Below are 19,805 nucleotides of genomic sequence, written 5' to 3'. Positions count from 1 at the left end.
TGAGCAAGAATGTAACATTGGGGATCATTTTTAGGCTTATGCCATGCTTTTGTTTTGGCCTTTTTACCAAAAGACATGCACTGCTTTGGTTTCCCCACTCAGGCAGGTGCAGAATCCCCTGCGTGCAGTTGAAAGCAATTGAAAGTCACCTGCTGTACTCTACTTACGGGGCCTCACAACCAGGCAAGTTGATTTGTAAATGAGAGAAGGGCACAGGACAAAGTCCTGTTGGTTTGCTGGTGGGTTACTTCAATAAACATTTTTCTGAGCCCCCAAAGTAACTGAGAAAGGGACAGAATTTGACCAAGCACTTCTTCCTTGAGATATTTCAATTTTTAAAAGCTTCACCAAAAAAGCACAGCCAAAAGACAAAGCAGACATGAAGACAGGACCAAGAAATAAAACAAGTTAACCAGAAGTGATTTTTTTTTCCCACCCCACAAAAGTTTGAAGAAAATAAATGTAGCTGCAAACTACTTTTCTATCAACATGTATTTACAAAAACTTACTAACCATTGCCAAGAAGAGGTTAAGTTCTCTGGGCTGGGATGCACCAAAGAATTTCTAAAACATATAACTGCCAAAAACTTCATTTCTTTTCTATCTCTATGCAATTTTGCAGTGAGTCTACTTTAAACAAACTAGTGGTATTAAAAACCTTTCAGCCTCCTGTCGCAGCCCAGCTGGAGAAGCATCCTGTTGTACTGGTGACACAGAGTTTTGTAACTCTCATAGATTTCCCTCCTGCAGCAGCACCTGGCAGTGCCACGTTGGGTTTCATGCCTCACTCTGCCATACCTGCGTATGGCGAAGCCACGTCTGGGTGACTCCCCAGAGCAGCTGCCAGAGGCGTAACAGTGGAGTATCGAGGAGAGAAAAGACACCAAAGCACGTTGCCACCTGGCTGCTTCCAGCGACGGGGGGTTTCCAAGCCAGCAGGGTGCCAGCCAGCCCCAGCTGAACCCAGGGGTGGGGACAAACTTGCACAAAGAGTGAGAAAGCTGCAGGAGGCTCCTTGTGAATCTGAGGGCATCTGCACCCAATTACGGATGAAGCAGGAAACCTAGATCAAAGTAAGGAGTCAAAGATGCAATAGATACTAATGCCGCATTTCCTTGACAAATCCCTAAGAGGTTTACCCAGCATCATCTTCTCGTTCAGCAGTTAAGGCTCACGGCATTTGCGCAACTTCATTAGGACAACACAGCACCCCAGTAGCAGCGTGGAGATAAAAAGATGAACTGCTGGATTATGAACCTCAAAAACAGCTTAGGGAAACAATCACCACTGAAGCTGCATAATTTTACTAATATGACAACACCCCAGAAGGAAAATGGGGACATTTAAACAAGGAGTTTACTTCTCCCTGTCCCTTAGCTCTGTGTGCCGTGCGCCAGCCAACTCACAGCTCCAGCCTGCTCGCTGCTCAATTCCAGCTTCAGAGAAAAGCATCAGTACACGAAGCCCCAGACAGGCAGGCAGAGAGAGACACATTATTGCTTTAGGCCACGGCTGCCCCAACCCTTCATGCGCTTCAGACTGCCTGCAAAAACTCATAAATCAACTGGCAGCACATAGGGGAGGGAAAGGGCTGGTACCAGGCCCAGGAGTGGGGACGGAGCTGCTCCTGCACAGCTCCCGCACTGCCCGCCCCTCAGCCTCCTTTGGAAGGGAAGGCTGTGTGATGCCATTTAATGTGATGTACTGTACACATCAATTCAGCAGCAGCATTTTGTTAAAAAAAAAGCTTCTCACTGTGTTAGCCACCCCCCATCCCCTTGTCCCTTCCTCTTCTGGAGGTCTGTGGTGAAACTGTGCTTCACCTTGTCAGCTCCAAACCTACCCCGCTGCTCCAGCTGCGAGGCCGGGTGTTGAACAAGACAGACCAACACAGCCCTCATCGCAAAATGGGTAAAAGCCAACGTGGTTATCTCCAACCAGGTCTGTTTGTCTCCATGTGATTCAGCACATCCCTCGGCTGTTTCCCACTCCACCCAGCACCATCACAGTTGTCACATTGCTATGCATGAATTCTTTAAATCAGGCTCCGTGAGTCACAACCAACAGCCGTCCCTGCAAGGGCTGCACGCACCTTTCCCGGTCCTGACAGTGTAGACATGAGGAGCAGCCAGCCCTAACCGCTAAGGCAAAGTCTAGCATGCAAATTTGTCATGAGATTTTGTAAAGGAAGACATGGGATGATATCACCTACAGGGTAAAATCTGTCCTGTAACAGGAAAACAATTACAAAAAAAAAGGAACCAAAACATTGGCAGTGCAGCAACAAACTCCCTGTGCGAAATCCTTCCAAGTCTCTGATGCTCGAGCTCAAACGTGACTCATCCCTCTCGCCTGTCTGTGCTTCAGAAAGGAAAACACGGGACAGATAAGGCTGAAGGTTGGGGTACCCAATGCTGTCAGCTTGTGCCAAGGGCAGTTGCTGACAGAGCCAGGACGGCTCACGCAGGCCATTTCCTCCTCTCCTTAATCCCTCAAACATGATTCCTACAAATTCAGCCCTTGGAGAACACGGGAGAGCAGCAATTAAGCCTGTTTCTGCCTGTTGTACAGGGCTCTGTCGTTCAGATCACTGTAAGCAGTTAGCAGCAGATCAGTTTGAAATTGCAGCAAAACACGAGGTGTGAGGGCGACAGATAAACAGAGTTGGCCACGCTAGCTGAATAGCACAGCGCATATGGTCGCTGCTCCCTCCCCAGCTTCTTCCAGAAGAGTAGCAGAGCAAATGAGAATAACCTGTACCCTGCCACACAATTTGTCAGCTGCTCAAAGACACGCACAGCCCAACACGGAGCCAGGTAAAGCAGAGAGCAGCGGCATCACGAAGGCAGCCAGTGATCCCTTTGCTCGTGGTGGCAGACAGGAGACCAAGAGGAAGAGCTCCTCCCCTTGCACCATCTCTCACTCCGAGGCTCTCTCCGGTAAAGATTAAGGTTGGTGTAATGGATTTTATTGCCTGTAAATCAGGCACAGCCTTTGGACTTCAGCTGGCAAAGCGTTAGTAACTGCACCAGCCAGCAAATCCCTGTCAGATAGCTTGTAGTTAAACTATTCAGATGTCACCCAAATCCACTGTGATTCCTCAAAAACTGCACGGAGCCCTCACACAAGCATGGGTGGACCAAAATTTAACTGCAGCTATTACATGGGAAGAGATTTAAAAGAGTGGAAGGAAAAGAAGCAATATACCCCAAACAGCAGGCACAATGCAGAGGTGAGGCAGCACCGCTGACATGTGGATGGCACAGAGGAGATACCACTGAAAGCATTTGAAAAATAATTTTCAAGTGAAATAAGCCTCACGCAACAACAGAAAGAGACCTAATAAGTAACAAGGCGTTGGTTCCTTGCAGCTTGTCCTCTTTGCTGTGGTGCTGGGGCACTCAGAGTGGGGAGAGAGAAAAAACTTGCAGGGAAGAGGCCTCTCCGAGCAGAATGGACCCAGCAAGGACATCAGCTGATGGGCAGAACCACGGTGGTTCAGGGGAAATATAAAAGCAGGATTTGTAGTGACTTTTTAGAATGAAAGTTATCATGGCCAAGATTTTTTAAGCCTGAGTCTTGCAGGTGGGTTTGTGGAGGTTTCCCAGACACTTGTTCATATGTGAAGTGCAGCACCTGCCTATAAGGCCTGTCTGTAACATGAGGCACTGCACAGGGGCTGTGTCCAAAATAACAGCTTTCCTCATCAGGGGGTGTAATGGCCAGAAAATGTGCTGTAATAGAATAATGAAGACATGAATTATTAAGTTCAGAGAATGGAAATCCACACACATGTAACGTTATGAACCACACAGCAAGGAGAGGGCATGAGATACCGAATTGCAGGCACAGTGTAGCAGTTAAGGAGAAAAAGAACCAAAATATCATGGTAAGAGGGAAAGTTGATGGACATTTCTAACCACATCTCTACAGTGAAAAAAAAATAAGCTGTGATGACTTTGGTTTGTGCTGATGCTCTTGGCTTTAGACCCAGGAGCAGCGTTCCCCAGAGAGGCATCTTCGCTCCTCCAGGAGTGGGAACCAAGCCATTTGGAAACAAGGAAGGAGGAGGGCAGGCTCTGCTCTGCTGGATCATGTTCCCAAGTTTTAAGATGAGCTCCTCTACCTATTGGGGTTCATCAAATTTTAGTGGGAAAGATGTTTCCTGGACGTTTTTTACCGCCCATGATTTTCCCTTAGCCCATTGCCCTCTCTTCCACCCGTAACAAAACCCACCCAACCAAACAAAAAACCAGCTGGGGGTGACAGATGGACACAGCCCAGACATACAAAGCAGATGCTAACACCAAGGAGCCTGAGGAAACGTTTAAGCTAACAGAGAGGGAATAAGATCAACATGAAAAAGGCTGGTGTTCAGGCTCAGCGACATGGCTTCCCAGCAAGGAGGTCAAGTCCCAGCTGTGAGACATTTAGCGACAGAGCTTAAGCAGAAAGTAAGCAACAGTCCCATGGTGACGGAGATGAGACAACATAACCAGAGATGAATTGAAAAATGTTAAATGACAACAAGATTGGGATGGATCGAAGACGACAGATTGGTGCAGATGCAATAGTCTCGGAAAACACCTAGGCAAAGCTAAGTTAAAATAGCCTGCCAATGCTTGTCTGTTTTTCCAAGAGTATCGAGTGATCTTGTAAGAGATACTATTTCTTGCAGACCTTGCCCCACAGAAAGCATGAGGTATTCTTGGATTACCTGATAGAAACTAGTAATACTACCTACAGGATCCATAACACAGCAAGAACCAATCTTGCTTTCCAGAAACATGCCTTCCCTTGCCACCTGGAGAAGCAAGAACATTGCCATAGACAGATCGTTTTGTGATTTCCTTCCTCCCAGAGACTGTACCTGCCAAAGAAAATGCACGCAGCTGAAACAGATGTTAGGAAACATGAATCAGCAATATAGATTCTAGTAAAGTTCAAACAGGCACCATAAAATAAACTTTAGCACCCAGAGCAAAGAAAGCTACTTCAACACTTCTCTTTACGTAACAAGGAAATAACAGGGAAAGTAAAACCTTATCTGACTCGCTTCAAGGTAAAAGGACTCAACCTCCGCTGCACGAGGAGTGCCACAGTTACTGGTACTGGCAAGGAAGAGAGGTTAATGCAGGAGGAGAGTGAAGAGCAGTGCTTGTGTGTTCAGATGACAGTAAACAGAAGAACTAAAGCCAAGTGGATGCTGCTCCTTTCCACTTCTTCTAGTTTCTTTCACTTTACTCTAGCAGGTGTCTTACCTCCCACCACTTGTAAGCTCCCGTTTTCCTCCTTTCCCCCAGCTGTAAGTTAAAGCCTTTCTAGCCAGCCCTGCTATTTCAGTAGCAGCCGGAGTTTCCTTCTTCCTTCCCCATCTTCTAGGGGAGACGCCCCTGGTACAGGTTACAAGAGTGAGTAGCAGTCAAGGGATTTAAGGCCACGTGGGATATGCACCCTGAGCACAGTCACAGCAGCTAGTGGCGTTTGTACGTGTCAGGACATTGACAGAAGGGTTAAGAAAATGCAAGAGATGTTACCCAGGCACAGGGCTGCACATGGGAGCATACGGGGTAAGACAAAGCTTATAATAGCTCTGCATTCTGTGATGCATATGAGATGCTTAGAAAGGAAGAGACCACAACAGCTTCTGATTCACTGCTACAGCACCCATCCATTATGTAAGAGGAGGGACAAAAATTCATTTTACCAGGACAAGACTTATTCATGGAAGACCCTTTTGATATTCTGTGTTTTATCTAAGGTTTCTTGACATGCATTAAACACTTGACGTCAACATGGTAGAGGTATTGGCTGTTTCCTTCTCCAGTGAAAAAAGATATTCTGCAGAACTTGGGATTTCCTCAGCTGATTCATTTTTTTATAAGACAATTCCTGCTTGGAACTGTAACACCTGAACTACTGGCCAAGGTCCCAAAGGTGAGGTTCCAGAGCTGCAGAGCAGTGCGAAGTCCGAGGAGCACAACCCTGGGCGGCCAGACACCTTCCTGCTGCCTCTCCCCAGGTTTTGGCAGTCATTTACACCCCAATCACTATTAATAAGATCATTCTCACTGAGGAGTATGTTACGTGAAATCTTCTCTGTCCCTCCAGCCCCTAGAGCAAGTCCTGTATTACACCAGTAAAAACTTTTGCATTGTGCCAATTGTCATTTTTTTTCCCACTGGTGGGAGAAGGAACATTTCTTCCTCACAGAAACTACCTGCTTCTGATATAAAATAAAGCTGGCATCTGTTGTAAGACAAAGCTGAGAGGTCTCCTGAACACAAAGGAGGACCAGGATGCTAGGCCCGAACTGGGTGGCTGGAGGACTGGGCCAGCAGAGAGCAGAGGCAATACTGAAGTATCCCACACCAACTCATTTTGTGCATTTTGCTGAGATACCCCCTAGTAACTTGGCCCTGATCAGCTAGAAACAGGAGAGAAGACAAACCTGGACAGGCCAGCAGGTCACAGCACAAACGTAAGCCAGAACAGAGATGCAACTACAAAAAATATGAAATGTCAGCTGATGGGAAAGGCTCCTGGAACAGGTAGGGGGGTCTCTACGAGTGAAGGGGGATGAGCCAGCTGTGGGGAGAAACAGCTCAGCTCATAAATCAAAGCTGAAAGCAAGCAGGTACTTCCAATGTATTTTAGACTAGGATTTGATTTTTTTTTTTTTTTTCTGCAGCTGAAAACACTAAAACTAGCAATTATGGAGTGCCTTCAAAGTGGTGTCACCACTCAGAGCAACAGGAACTCATTAATAAAGAAAACCAACAAACCAAAATGTTTTTTTTGTTTGTTTGTTTGTTTCACTGTGATAGGCAAGCATGATTTTTTTTTCATTCTTGCAGTTTCAGTTTAATGCACTTTTACAATGACAGATTTATAAAAGAATTGTACCCTTGCAATTCAGGTAAGGTGAAAAATATTTTAAATAGGCCAGATGAAATTTAGAGAGTCAATTTTTTATTTTATGAACTTGCTTGGTCCCTAGACACAGGAATAGTTTTGCTTTGTTTTTGGAAGCTATCAATAGTCCTTTTGAGTTAGAGCAGCTCCCTGGATAACAGGATAACAAGGAAAAAATACAGTGTATGTTCCATGAAGTAGAATTACTTTAAAAAAAAAAAAAAAGTTCAGATATAGCTCTACAAGTAATTCTAGCCTGGCAAAAAGGAGAAAAAAATAAAACAAACAAACAAAACACACCAATTCCTTTATGCCTCTGTTGTTTTACAGATTTCCAGGAGTTATAAAGTGCAATGGAAGAGCCAAGAACAAAAGGAGTCCTATTCCAAGCAAATTACCAACCACAGCATTGCATTATTTTAGTAATCTCCTCATTAAATTTAGAAAGGTAAATCTGAGCAGAAGGCAGCAAATCCATCTGCCCTCCCCAAGCTTAGGGAGTTGAAACCTCAGAACCATCTCTAAATTTTGCAACGAGTCTTAAAAACCAACCAAACAAAAAAACAACTCATATCTGAGTGGCATGGAAGCCAAGTCCAACCTGAACTCAGGCTGAACATGTCTAAAAGAACTAAATCACTTGTGACCATCTCTGATTTTACAGAATTAAAATGCTGTTGTGGTTTACAACTACATAGCAGTGTAAAGAAAATGACAAAATCTCTTATTTTCTTAAGAGAAGAACTGTATGAACCACGGCATTCAGAAATCCTCCTGCCAATCTTGCTTTTTTTTTTAAAAAAAAAAAAAAAAAGAGTGAAGATGGAAGTGGATGCTTCCATGGTGAAACCAATGGTGAAGAGAACTAAGGCTGGGGAGCTTGGAAGACTTTGGTTTTGTCTTTTTCCTAAAAAAAATAAAAATAAAAATCAAACCTCAGCCACATTATCCTGCTGGGCAAGGTGACCAGAATGAATTGTAGCACTCTTTCCCCAGACTGGCAAATCATCAAAGCATTCTCAGAAATAATGTTGGCCAAGTGCACAGAGGATGCAGGACCCGCTCTGTGCTCCTTTCCCCAAAACACAGCGCTACTGCAAGGAGCTGCCTCCCTGCAGAGCCAGACCAGAGTCACCTTCCCTTTCCCATGGTGAGCTCCTCTGCTGCATTTCTGCTGCTCAATTCTCAAGGCTCACTTATTTCTTCTGATAAACACACCATCTTTGCTAAATTTACATTAGATTAAGACTCCGGACAGGTGGCGTGAGTCTGTAGATTTGCCAGTTTACCCTACAGCCATTTTTTTGTACTCTCGGAGCAGCTTTCAAAGCTTTACATTGAACACAAGCCCAGACTGCCCCCTCCTTAGTAAAAAAAAAACAAGTAGTTTTTAGGCTCCACCGAGACATCCTCTGCTCTGTACAGGGACAAGATCCACCTCCTGGACACACAAGCAAGAGCCTCAGATCCTCAGACCACCTAAATATTCCAGACCTGCGCAGACCCCGCAGCAAATCACAGATGCTTTTCCCCTCCTCATGCACAGCTTACAACTCCTCCTGCTCCTCTGCACCTTCAGCAGTGCAGAGCACACCTGCTTTCTTCCCCCTGCTGACACAGTTATTCTAGCCTGCAGTGGATGTCCCCGCTGAGTGCCAAGGCTGGATGCTCATTTCAGCCTTTTTCTGAAATTGCCCATTTTTGTACTGTAGGCCTTAAGGATGAAATTAGTATCGCAGTACTGACTTGAATGGTATGAAGAGAAAAGCTCCAGCTGACCCTGCAGCTAACCGACACCATCACACCAGTTTGAGTAATGTGATTTTGAGCAGCTAGACCTTGGAAATGAAATAAAAAGTTAATCATTAGTATTAAACCCTAATTACAGTGGTACTGTATTTCAAACACCAAAGTTTTGCAATCCTTCACTAATTGCTCTTTATTCCTCACCTGTCCCTCTGTGGTAAGCAGGTACCAGGCTGCTAGCTTTAAAGAATAAAGTTCAGACAACTTTTTCACAGAGCAGAGACTACACAGGGAGCTCTGGGCTGCCTCCACCCTGTACCAAGCACTGACACGAGATGTGTGTAAGGCATCCACGTGGTGGGAGGATGACTGCAGGTCTTAGGGCTGAAGTTTTGGCAACTGTCTCTTTAGAAAAGGAGCTTAAAATTGACTCAGTTCCTCGTCGTGTCATCAATATAATAAAATATATAGAATAAAAAAACATTTCCCTGTTGTTATTTATTAAGGAAGAAAGAAGAGGTCAGAGCACAGACAAGCAGTACCTGACTGGGATGTTTCCAATGGGGCCCTTGAAGTGTGGTTGCAGCTGAAGGATTAAAGTGATTATGGTCTGCCTTTGTCTTCCAGAATTGAAATAGAGAAACCAGACATCACTTGAAACACTTACTGACTAGTAACCTCAGAAACATCGTATGAAATTTTACAGCTTCGACTTCCTTACAAATACCTAAGAAATACAAAACCTCTTGATTATTTTTCTTTGCATCTTTGCAACCTAACATCATTGACTTCATAAAATAGATGTGCTTTGTCATCATATTTAGATGGCCAATGCCAAGTACATTTATTAAAAAACACTTAGAAGTTGAAGCAGTGTTGTATTAAATGTTAGCCAAATAAGATATCAGTATGTATTCTACAAAATGAAATATCAGTAAAGGGTTCTTTATAAGATCTGTACCATCAAAGTGGAAAAAAATAAAGAAACAGCTACTACTGTGATGCTCAGAGAAATCTCCCATTCCCCTATCCACTTTATTTTATGATAGGAGAAAATTATTTCCTTATGAGGCATAACATTTGAAGAGAAGAGGTGCAGTCAAAAGAGATACTCAAGCATTTATAAATCTAAACATTTTAAAAACATCTAAAATAATTCATTTCATAAAGAAGCAGTTGCACAATTCTTTCTCCTGGAACAAGGGCAACTAGACATTTCTTTTTAACATATCTCCTTGGGTTTTCTTTCCTTGAGGCAGTAGAAACAAAGGAGAAAACTATTTCATGCTGGTTCGGTTCCAGGCCAGGATTTGCCACTGTGACCCGCCGTGCTCATCACACGCTGCCTCCCAGCACTGAGACTACAAACCATTATCACCAGCGACCTGGTGAGATACATAAAATTTAGCCCCACAAGTTGGGCACAATTAAATTTCACTGGCAAAGGAGACGGTGCTTTTTCTGCAAAACCACCTGGCCGCACTGAAATTTATGTCATTTACTGTGCCCCTGAATGAAACAGAACAGAAGAGACTCAGGTGGCCAGGTAGGGAATGAGACCTCCTGTGCTGGTAAGGATAATTACACGTAATCACGGCCAAGGGAAATGAATGCATTGTAGATCCAGGGATACGACATCAGGATGGACCCTAGATTGAAAAATATTCTGAAAGGCAATTTATGAGCCCTGGAAGGACGCTGGGAGTGCTGGCTGTGCCTGCCATACTCCGAGCGGGCGCAGCAGCCGGCCAAGCCACCTGCTCCATCTTCTCTACAGCATCTTTCCAGAAAACAGTGCTACACGGGGCATCTCCTGGCAGACCGGGCATCCTCCAGCTGTTCGAATGCAGCAACAAGAGCAGGAAACTGAAATTGTGCTCTGGGTCCGGGCACTGATTAACTGCAGGGCCTGCCTGTGGAGCCTGGGGTGAAGCAGGAGAGCACTGCAGCAGCCCCAAACACTCGCTTCCCAGGTGCTACCACAGCCGGTGGCTCTGCAGGCAGCTCGGTGCAGGAGCTGCTACCCTCTCTGTCCAGATACGGGCAGATAAGGGAAGCTCAGAATCAGATTTGGAGGAAACCCACGCTGAACAAACCACGTTTAGCTCCCTCCCCTACTTGTTCTGCCAGCACCGTGGGCTGCCAGCCACCCTGCACAAAACACTTTCACCTGATACCTCTGCTCCACTTACACAACTCAAGGCTAAGAGCAATTGCTGTAAGAGAAATGACAGAGAGCAAATGCAGGAAAGGGGTGGGGGCAGAGGAGAGAGGTGTGTACTCGTCTACTTATATCCTTTTTGCTCACTTCACATCTATTCTTAACTTAGTAAACACCTGTAGTCTGTGTACCTGAAACAGTATTTTTCCACCTCTATAAAGCATTACCTAGCAGCACATTGATTTTGCAAGAACTGTAACAGCAGAAAAATAATAAACAAGCCCAAATTAAAGCTTATAAAAATAATCAGCTTCTTTTATGGGACCAGCTTGCATAAAGAGATGTGCACACCTCTCTCCCTAATGCATTTTGAAGCTGCAAAGCATCTCAAAGGAAATCCAGTCACACCTCTTGAAATCTTTACCACAGGACCATTTCTGAGTGATCTGTCAGCTGTGAGTATGGAGACAACAGCGGCTGTTGCTTTGCATCGTGGCACACACAGGGGGAAAATTAACATTTACAGCAAGAAGTCCTAACCAAAGACAACAATCATCCCAGTGCTGAGTGTTGGCCTGCTGTCAGACCTCCATACTAGATTGTCCACTGCATGTTCAGAAACATCCTGATGCCCTACATGACTGTGCAAAGCTTGATACTTCTTTAAACAGCAGAGCTAAAGGCCAGAAGCCCTATGCGCAGTAACACCCACCATGGACAGTCAGGGGAAAAAACATTTAAGTTAGATATGTGAAATGACAGCACTGTCAGTCATACAGGGTAACTTTTCACAATGTCCAAGTTAAGCTCATGCTTCTCCCACCTTTGTCCCTTCTTCTCCAATTTTTACAAGTAAGTTTTTCATGTTATATGGAAGGAAAATGACACTCACCAGCTGTGAGCAGGAACATACTGCAATGCCAATGCAGAACAACATTTTCTCCAGTATTTTTCTTCAGAGGGTATGCCTCAAGCTGAAGGGAAAGCATTTACCCGTATTTTATTGAAACAAAGCATTCAGAGTGAAGTGGAAAGGGCAGAAGCTGGAACAGGTTATCTACATGTAACTTTGCTTCGTTGAGGTCTCTTGGTGGTGGGTACACAAATGCAGCCAGTACCTATCTACAAGCCTTGCGAAGGTTTCAGCCTGGCAGCACTTTCCGACATGGCCATCATGTGCTTTGCAGATCACCACAGAAGAGGCCAAAAGCCTGTCAAACAAGGACTGGGAAGGACTGGAAATGTAGCCAGGACCAAGGAATAGGGCAGAAAGGATGGCTGTGAAAACACTTGCTGGACCTTATGTCTCAGAAGGACAACAAGAGGTAGTCAACCCATGTTACTTTCTTGGAACATGGAATTTTTGTTTAGCCATGAGTAATTCCAACTATTCTACTACTAAAACCGCCTGAGAAAGTCCTCCTAAACCACAAATGAAGCAAACTCTCTCTCTTTGCAACTTTGGTGGAAATGCAGCACTTACAGCACAGTAGGAATCCCAATCAGCAGCTCCAGAGACACCAGTCCTGGGTAATTCATGGAGAGGAGTCACTGCATTGCTTGTCCCCTAGCAGACTGGCCCAAATTGAAGAGAGGAGGTTTTTTTTTCTTTTTTTTTTTTTTTCCTTTTTTCTTTTTAAATTAACCAAAAATGTCATAGCTTTTTTTTCTAAGATCAACCATGGTTAAAATCAAGGCAGCTTTAAACCTCTCAAGGGGCATCCTCAGAGGATTCAGCTTTCTTCTGCTGATAAAAGCGTTGTGCCAGAGCTGGTATGATTTGAGGACATGACCTTGCCGTGGATAGCTGTGCTTCTCTGCCCTGCCCTCCTGGACCATGCCATCAGACTGGTAAGGTTTGTCTGTACCTGTTCTCCAGGATACCCCAAGCACCCTCTGCAGAGTCATCCTCTTATTATCCTCCAGCACCTGAGTAGTCAGCAGGGTCAAATGTAGCCACAGAGCACCTGGTCATCCTCGCTTTGGGCTATGTTATGAAATGGGACAAGCAATCTGCTTTTTAGGCCAGAGAGAACATGTCATTTAGAGAAACAACATTCCAGAATAAGAATTAAATACAGTCTGCTATGGAAGGAGAAAAACATGAAGAGATTGCATCTTTGGAGTAAGGAAACAAGGGTTTGATCTCACTGTTTAATAACAAGTAAAGCAGAGAACAGAAGTCTCCCAACTGCACTGGGCAGAGATCTCTAATTAGCTCACCAAGTATTTTACTGAAAGTATATTTTTATCTGTGTATCAAAGCAAAAGGTGCTGATTAATTGCAGCTCATTAAGTGTAAGTTGTTTTGTAAGTAGGCAAAATTAATACAGGTGTGGCGAGGTTGATTCAGACAAGAGTCCCACCCAGTTGATTGTCACATTTCTGATAGCAGCAAGCCTGCTCACTCTACAGAGGAGTAATTTAAAAGCCAGTCCTGAGCCATGGGTACAGGCAGCCAGACCACGCGTTCTGACTTGTTTGAAGGAGCACTAGGAAGAAATCTTATCAAACAAACATAATGAATGCCTCTGCTACAAATGACTGTGCTAGCCACTTAGTGGCTGTCTCCACCCATGAGGTATTAAAACTTCATGTTCTAGGTATAAAAAACATTGCTATGCTACCTACATTACTTGTGGATGTATACACTGTGTTCGTGCTACCATTTTTTAGAATTTGTTTAATACTTATGCACATTTTTTATGCAAATTGTATGCTTCTAAGGGGATCAGAAACAAACAAATATCCCAAGTAAGACATTACCAACAGGATTTTCATAGCACATATTAAATTTTCTCTTTGCCCATTTGGGAGACGAAGTTTGCTTGGCATGAAAAAGTTCTGAAACAACTTCACTCACTCGCATAGGAAAAGGACAGAAAACGGAAGCAAAATAAAGCCCGAGCACTCCAGCACTTTCTGAGAACAAGACCAGCAGTGCACAATTGTCACCGCTCACCTCAGCTACAAAAGACTGGCAAACTGCAGATTTTGTCTGCCTTTCTACTTTTAATCCCATCCATGAAACTCGGGTACCCACAGAGAAACTGAATATGTTGACATTGAATCAGATTTGTCCCCCACAGCAGGCTGCCAGTGATTTTTTAGTCCTTACAGTGGTACCATGCCATGATTAACCCCAGCATCCCACAGTATGTCAAGACAATGATGTACCATTTATTTGGTGGAGGTAATACTACAGGAAATATTTTGCAGCAAAAGTAGGCACTAGGTTCTGGGAAAGTCTGGGCTAGGAATTTGCAACTTAGTTATTATATATTAATAACAGCTAACACAAATGTAAAAGCCACACGAGAGAAACAGTTTCCTTCCCCCAATGCCACTGGTGAAGTTGCCTACAGAAAAAAAGAAAAAAAAAAAAAAACTAAAGAAGTCTGAAAACTTCACCCAAGTAAATTCTTTTCTTTGTACTGAATGGACACGCTGTACTCCCACTCCTTCACAAAGGAAGTTAAGAGTTTCTTTATATTTCAAGCCTACTCTGTTTTTCTCAACAAAATACAAATGAAAAGGCCCATGTGAATTATTAACAGACAACAAGAGAGAGCTAGCCAGGTATTTCAAACACTTCTGTCTCTTCTTCCTACATGAATTCCTCAATTGTGCACGCAAAATATGTCTTCTTACTTCTTCCATCCTTTAAATTCATGATTAGAGCTGATTAAATAGCTTGTCGAGGAGTTAAGACTTTTTCACATTCCTTCCTCCCTCTTTTCTTTCCCTGGCAGAACATTTGACCTTTTCCCCTCTTGACACCTTTTCAGTAGCACAAGCTCACGTGGAGCATCGTACAACCCAGTGGAAACAGAGGTATTATTTAATTCCCAATAGAAACAGACATATAATCACAAAACCCGAAAACAGACCAAAGCTTTTGTCACATCAGGATGCTAAGCATTGGCTCAAGTTGAAAGCAAATCCCATTCATTATAAACATTTTGGACAACACCTTTCCCCCCCCAATGCAGCCAACACAGAGGTGAACAGAAGGACGCCACATTGATCCAGCACCACTGCTTCAGAGCATGCTCGGTATTTACACATACGTACAAATTTCATACTGCTTCAGTCCATTTACATTGTTTAACTCAAATTCTGAATTTGGCAATTAATCACTGCAAGTCCAATGCAAGAAATAAAAATGAAATAATGCAAGTTAGTATCAGTGCAACTGGAAGATGGTAATATTTGACAACTAATATGGAAAGAAACTACTGGGATTAGAAATACATTAGCAAGCTTTAAAATAGCAAACTTTTTGACAACTGTACAGAAGAGTCAAGATGATCCTAAATGAACACATGCTTTTCTATTAACTTCAAAATTTTAAACCATAAATTCTAAACTTCCATAAATCAGGACCATCTTAAAAGGTAAGGCAAAGCACAGCATCTGACACAGCATAAAAAGGGGGAGTCACGTGTTTGATAGCTCCCAGTGATGCCACAGGGAATTACCTGCAAAAATATCAACCAGAATAACCTCTTCGGTTTGGATTTGACTCCACTGCACACATATGCTGTTTATTACAACTTCCATAAAAATGGACAAAAGCAGCACACACAGTAGCAGCAGCTCCTGCTTGAAAACAATAAGCACAGCACATTATCCCATCAGCCAGCTCCCCGCTGAAAGTACTTCAAACTAAGCCACAAAAAAATAAAATAATAATAATAAAAAAAAAACATCTAACAGTGAGCTTTTGAACGACAGGACATCGTGTGCTCCATAAGCTACAGAACAAGTCAAGTACTTACAAGGTTTCTTAAACAAATTGATCATCCCTACAATTTCAGACGAAGTCAGAGAAACTCCAGACTTGATCTTCTCTGAGGAAGAAACAAAAGCCATGAAATCACCAGAGAGAAGGGTTTGGCTTTTTTTTGTTGTTGTTGTTCTGTTTGCTTTTAAGAGAACTGTGAAGGACAAATTGTAAGGTGAGAGGAACCTTATAGAACAGCCTTGCAAATAGAGTGGTGCAGATATTTCATCACTCTTTGTATTTAACACTCTTCCTACTATAAAGTCCTTCTGAAACAGTGGAAGATGTTTTTTTCATGGAGGCTTTAACTAGCCAAGGTGATTTCAGATTGATATTCAGATTGCTAGGACCTCCTGACTGACCTCTCATGTAAAATTCACTTGCTACATTAGTTTATATAACTGCTTTTCGCTCAATCTTCCCCAGCTACAAAGCCCAAAATAGCTTACCTTTTCCACAAGGGCAATAAGGTACAGGTGCTATGAGTAACGCCAGCAATTTTTAAGAAGTCAGAAAAATCTTGGAATTACTCTGTCATCCAAGTTTTTAGCTTTACAAGAATAGTTAAATGTCAAGAACTACCATGAAATCTGGAGGGTGCATTTTCCAAGAAAAATTGTGCTAGACGCTAGTGTTTTCTGAAGCATCCTGTAATACCATAAAAAGGAGGCAAGCGTTAAACAGTCTATATTATCGTCATAAAGGAAGCAACAATGATGCAGACCCCTCTTGGAAAGCAACAAAATCATCAACATAAAACCTAAAAAAAGACTTCATCACACAGTTCTCAATCAACCCAGTCTAAGCCAGAGACTGTTACACTACTTCTCTGTACTCTGGATAAAACTTCGCATGACTCAAGTGGCTCCTTTCGCAGAGGTGCAAGTCTTCCACAAATAGATCTTTACAACCAGGATTTAAGCATGGGTGGTCTGATGTTCAAATCTCCCGGGACTCAAGTAGCTTCTAGCGCAGTAAAATTCCTTGAATTCTCCTGTTTTAGTGGTGTCTTTTCAATTCTTGCATGAGGTTTGTTTAAAATCATGACTTGTAAGTTTTACCCAAAGACCAGGAACAGTAAGTGGTTACGGTTATGCTTCCACATCCCAAAGGTGTTTAGATCAAAGTGTTTCTCATAAAACTCAGGGTCTAGAGAAAGATTGTACTTTCTCATTTTGATAAAAAAGGAGTTGGTGGTCATTTTCTGGTTTAAACTGAGGTCCTCAGCACTTCATCAATAGCAGAGACTTTAGAGCTCAGTAAGATAAAGCCTTTAACAGAGGAGAATTTTAATTAAACTATTGTATATATTAGATTCAATGGGATCTGATTTCTTAAATCTCCCTGTGTAAAGTCAATTAAACACACATTATTAGTTTATTTGGAGAAGCATTTAAGAATCCCAAGCTGCTTAGCATCCTCATTTTGCTAAGCAGTGGAAACACAGACACACAGATAATCACTTTCCCAAAATACAGGCAGACAATTGGGATTGAACTGAAAATGAAAGAAGATAAGATGAAGAATGTTGGAGTAATATCCTCCTTGTCCCTCTCTCCTCTCAGATTTCTCACATGGATTTTTTGGTAGATATATCAAGACTTACATGTAACAATGGCTTTAGCGACTTTTTTCTTTAGGGACACATTTTATTTCATTAATGAAACATTCTCAGGAGCCAAGAGAATGACTTTTACCCAATTTCATTTTTAATTAAAAAGAGCTGAAAAAGAGAGAAAGAAAAAGCTATTCTGGTCTAACAAAATGCATGGCTTTTTGACCCATCTAAAAATAGATGCTCCCTCCACCCCAGCATCTGTCAGAACAAGATTCCCTGAAGCAAACAGATTGCTCCACCTAGCCCACTCCCAGAGCACTATGCCCTGTAGCCAGCAAGCCAGGATCAGTTCAGACCATGAGAGCTTACAGTAAGGCTCAGGATCATCAGAGAGGCTCTCTGGCTACCTGAGCAATTGCTCTGTGCATCACACTGTAGTCACTCCCCTGGGCACGTTCTGCAGCTGCTCAAGTCCTTTGCAGTTTATCATTTCAAACACTGTGACTGAGATCCAGTTGGAGACCAAGAGACGAACATTACGATATTGAAAAGCCCAGGCATGAAAAAGTAGCTTTTAGAATGACTTCTTAATCTGCATCAAAGCTGGAGATGGATGAATGACCATGAAACAATCTCCTGGCCAAGGACAATTAGCACAGTGTTTAATCATCACACAAGGCTGCCAAAGGACTTTTGTAACTGCAGTTGAGGAACAGCACCACTCAGACAACAAGCATGACAATCCTTCTGTGATGAATAGATAGACACCACTCTCCCTGTAACTTCCTAATATCATCATGAGCTCAGTGACACCCAAACTACCTGTCACCAGTGCCACAGCCTTTTTCCAACGAGGTGTTTAAGCAGGTATGAAAACTGAAACACAAGCTTTTCTTATGTATCAAAACATTAAATGCAAGAGGATTGAAAGGTAAAGTGACAAAATTTAACTCTGCATAGTCAAAGCTGAAAAAGAAAAATAAAACTTATTTTTTCCATTGACTTACATAAAAGTAGGTTTTAACAGTTGAAGAATGTAATGCAGTAGACATTTAGAAGTCCTAGTTATTCCCCAAAACAAGTCCAATTAATGTTAAATCCAACAAAAATTTAGGCCTGATAAATATTTTGTTTTTACATTTTGTTCTGTGGAGAATAATTACATAATTCACATGACTGAATTGGCAGCAATAACACTCACTGATGGCAACGCAAAGTTTTTGCCCCCCTCTCACCAACTTAGCTGCCTATATTGCATCTGGACCTATTTTGGATGTGAGAGGAAATTGAGGCAGGTTTGCTAACACGTTGGCATATGCAATTGCAGGTATCAAATTTTGTTTCTTGCCTTATTGCAACAAACTGCATCTTTCTGTCTTCTGTTATCACTACCTTAAGTCGGAGGTAATGGAGGTTATTAATGCAAGCTTAGATTTGGCACGGGCTCCAGACCTTTAACTTGGGAAACACATTTGGTCAGAAAACTTACCTGCTGGTTACAAAAAACAACACACAGATTACCAACTCAGTCAAATGCGCCAAGCTACGTGTAGTCAATGCAGAATAGTGAAGCTAGTAAGAGAAATCAAGTAAAAGAGAGTGACAGACAATGAGCCAGGCAAAAGTCACTTCACTGGAAGCCAGGGAGTTTCTGAATGGTGGCTAACGATACAAAAGAGGAGATGCATCATTTAGACAAAACACACCCCATGGGAACTACTTTCATGCAATAAAGGGAGCTCTCAAGCAACATAGTTGGACTCTCATCTCTTCTTTGTCCCTTAAATGCTGATGGTCCAAATGGAAAAACTCTTGAGTCAACATAAGTCAGTTGATAATATATGGTATTTGCAATGAATATACACTCACCTCCTTCTAATCTGCTTCTTCAAACAAGCTCTACTTGGTAACACCCAGCAAAGCTCCTGGCACCGACTGAGTGAACTTTGAGGACTGATTGTCCAGTTTCCTTGCTACTGGACATTTCCAGCTTAACAGTCCCAAGAATGAGGTCCTCAGCAGCAGCATAAATGCAGAGGACTGACTGGAGTAGACCATGCCTGGGGAGGTGCTCCTTTGCCCTGGAGTGAGCACTGACTGACAAGCTCTCTGCACGAAGGGAAACTTAACTTACTGGAATTTTTAATACAACATTGCTCTGAAGCCCTGATTTAGTGCAAGCAAAGACAAAATGGTGATTTTTGAATGTTTTTAGCAGAACTCTCAGTTGGAAAGAAGCAGCTCTCATACTAATCAACATCCTTGTGGCAGAGTAAAACCTGGAAAGTGTCACTTCATACCTTATTAAGCCACAAACCTTGTTTAATTTTACTCTATCATTGTCTTATCGGGGAGCAGCTACATTTCATCTAACTTCTGTTGCCATGATTTTGACATTTCAAAGATTCTGTTACACAACCAGAGCAGAAATAATAACACTAGAGCAGCTGAAAGAGCAGCTGAAAAAAAAGTGCTACAAAACAGGAACAGATTTAGGAACAATGAGGTCACCTCACACCTCAACACACATGAAGTTATTCTATTCACCGAAATAATTTCACGTTCAGTAGTAGTCACAGCACAAAGTACCACGCCATTTTAAAGAGACAGAAGCATTTTCAATACTTTGGCCAATTAGA

General features: G+C 42.7%; 1 protein-coding gene across 4 annotated transcripts in view; it reads right to left on the bottom strand.

Annotated features, from left to right (window-relative positions):
* Nucleotides 1–19,805, bottom strand: part of CRACD (capping protein inhibiting regulator of actin dynamics) — a 125,482-nt gene that overhangs the window by 43,012 nt on the left and 62,665 nt on the right. For 3 of the 4 annotated variants that reach the window (XM_068680375.1, XM_068680377.1, XM_068680376.1), the window contains exon 3: nt 15,604–15,675. The exons of the other annotated variant lie outside the window; for it this stretch is intronic. In XM_068680375.1, the coding sequence (XP_068536476.1) occupies nt 15,604–15,628 (25 nt within the window). In that variant the 5' untranslated portion in view covers nt 15,629–15,675. The remainder of the gene's footprint in view (nt 1–15,603; nt 15,676–19,805) is intronic. 4 annotated transcript variants of the gene reach the window in all.

The sequence above is a fragment of the Anas acuta genome, chromosome 4 (genome assembly GCF_963932015.1).
Source record: "Anas acuta chromosome 4, bAnaAcu1.1, whole genome shotgun sequence".
In the NCBI taxonomy this organism is placed as follows: Eukaryota; Metazoa; Chordata; class Aves; order Anseriformes; family Anatidae; genus Anas; species Anas acuta.
The sequence above is the reverse complement of the archived record's forward strand: the minus strand, read 5'-3'. Positions and strand labels throughout refer to the sequence as shown.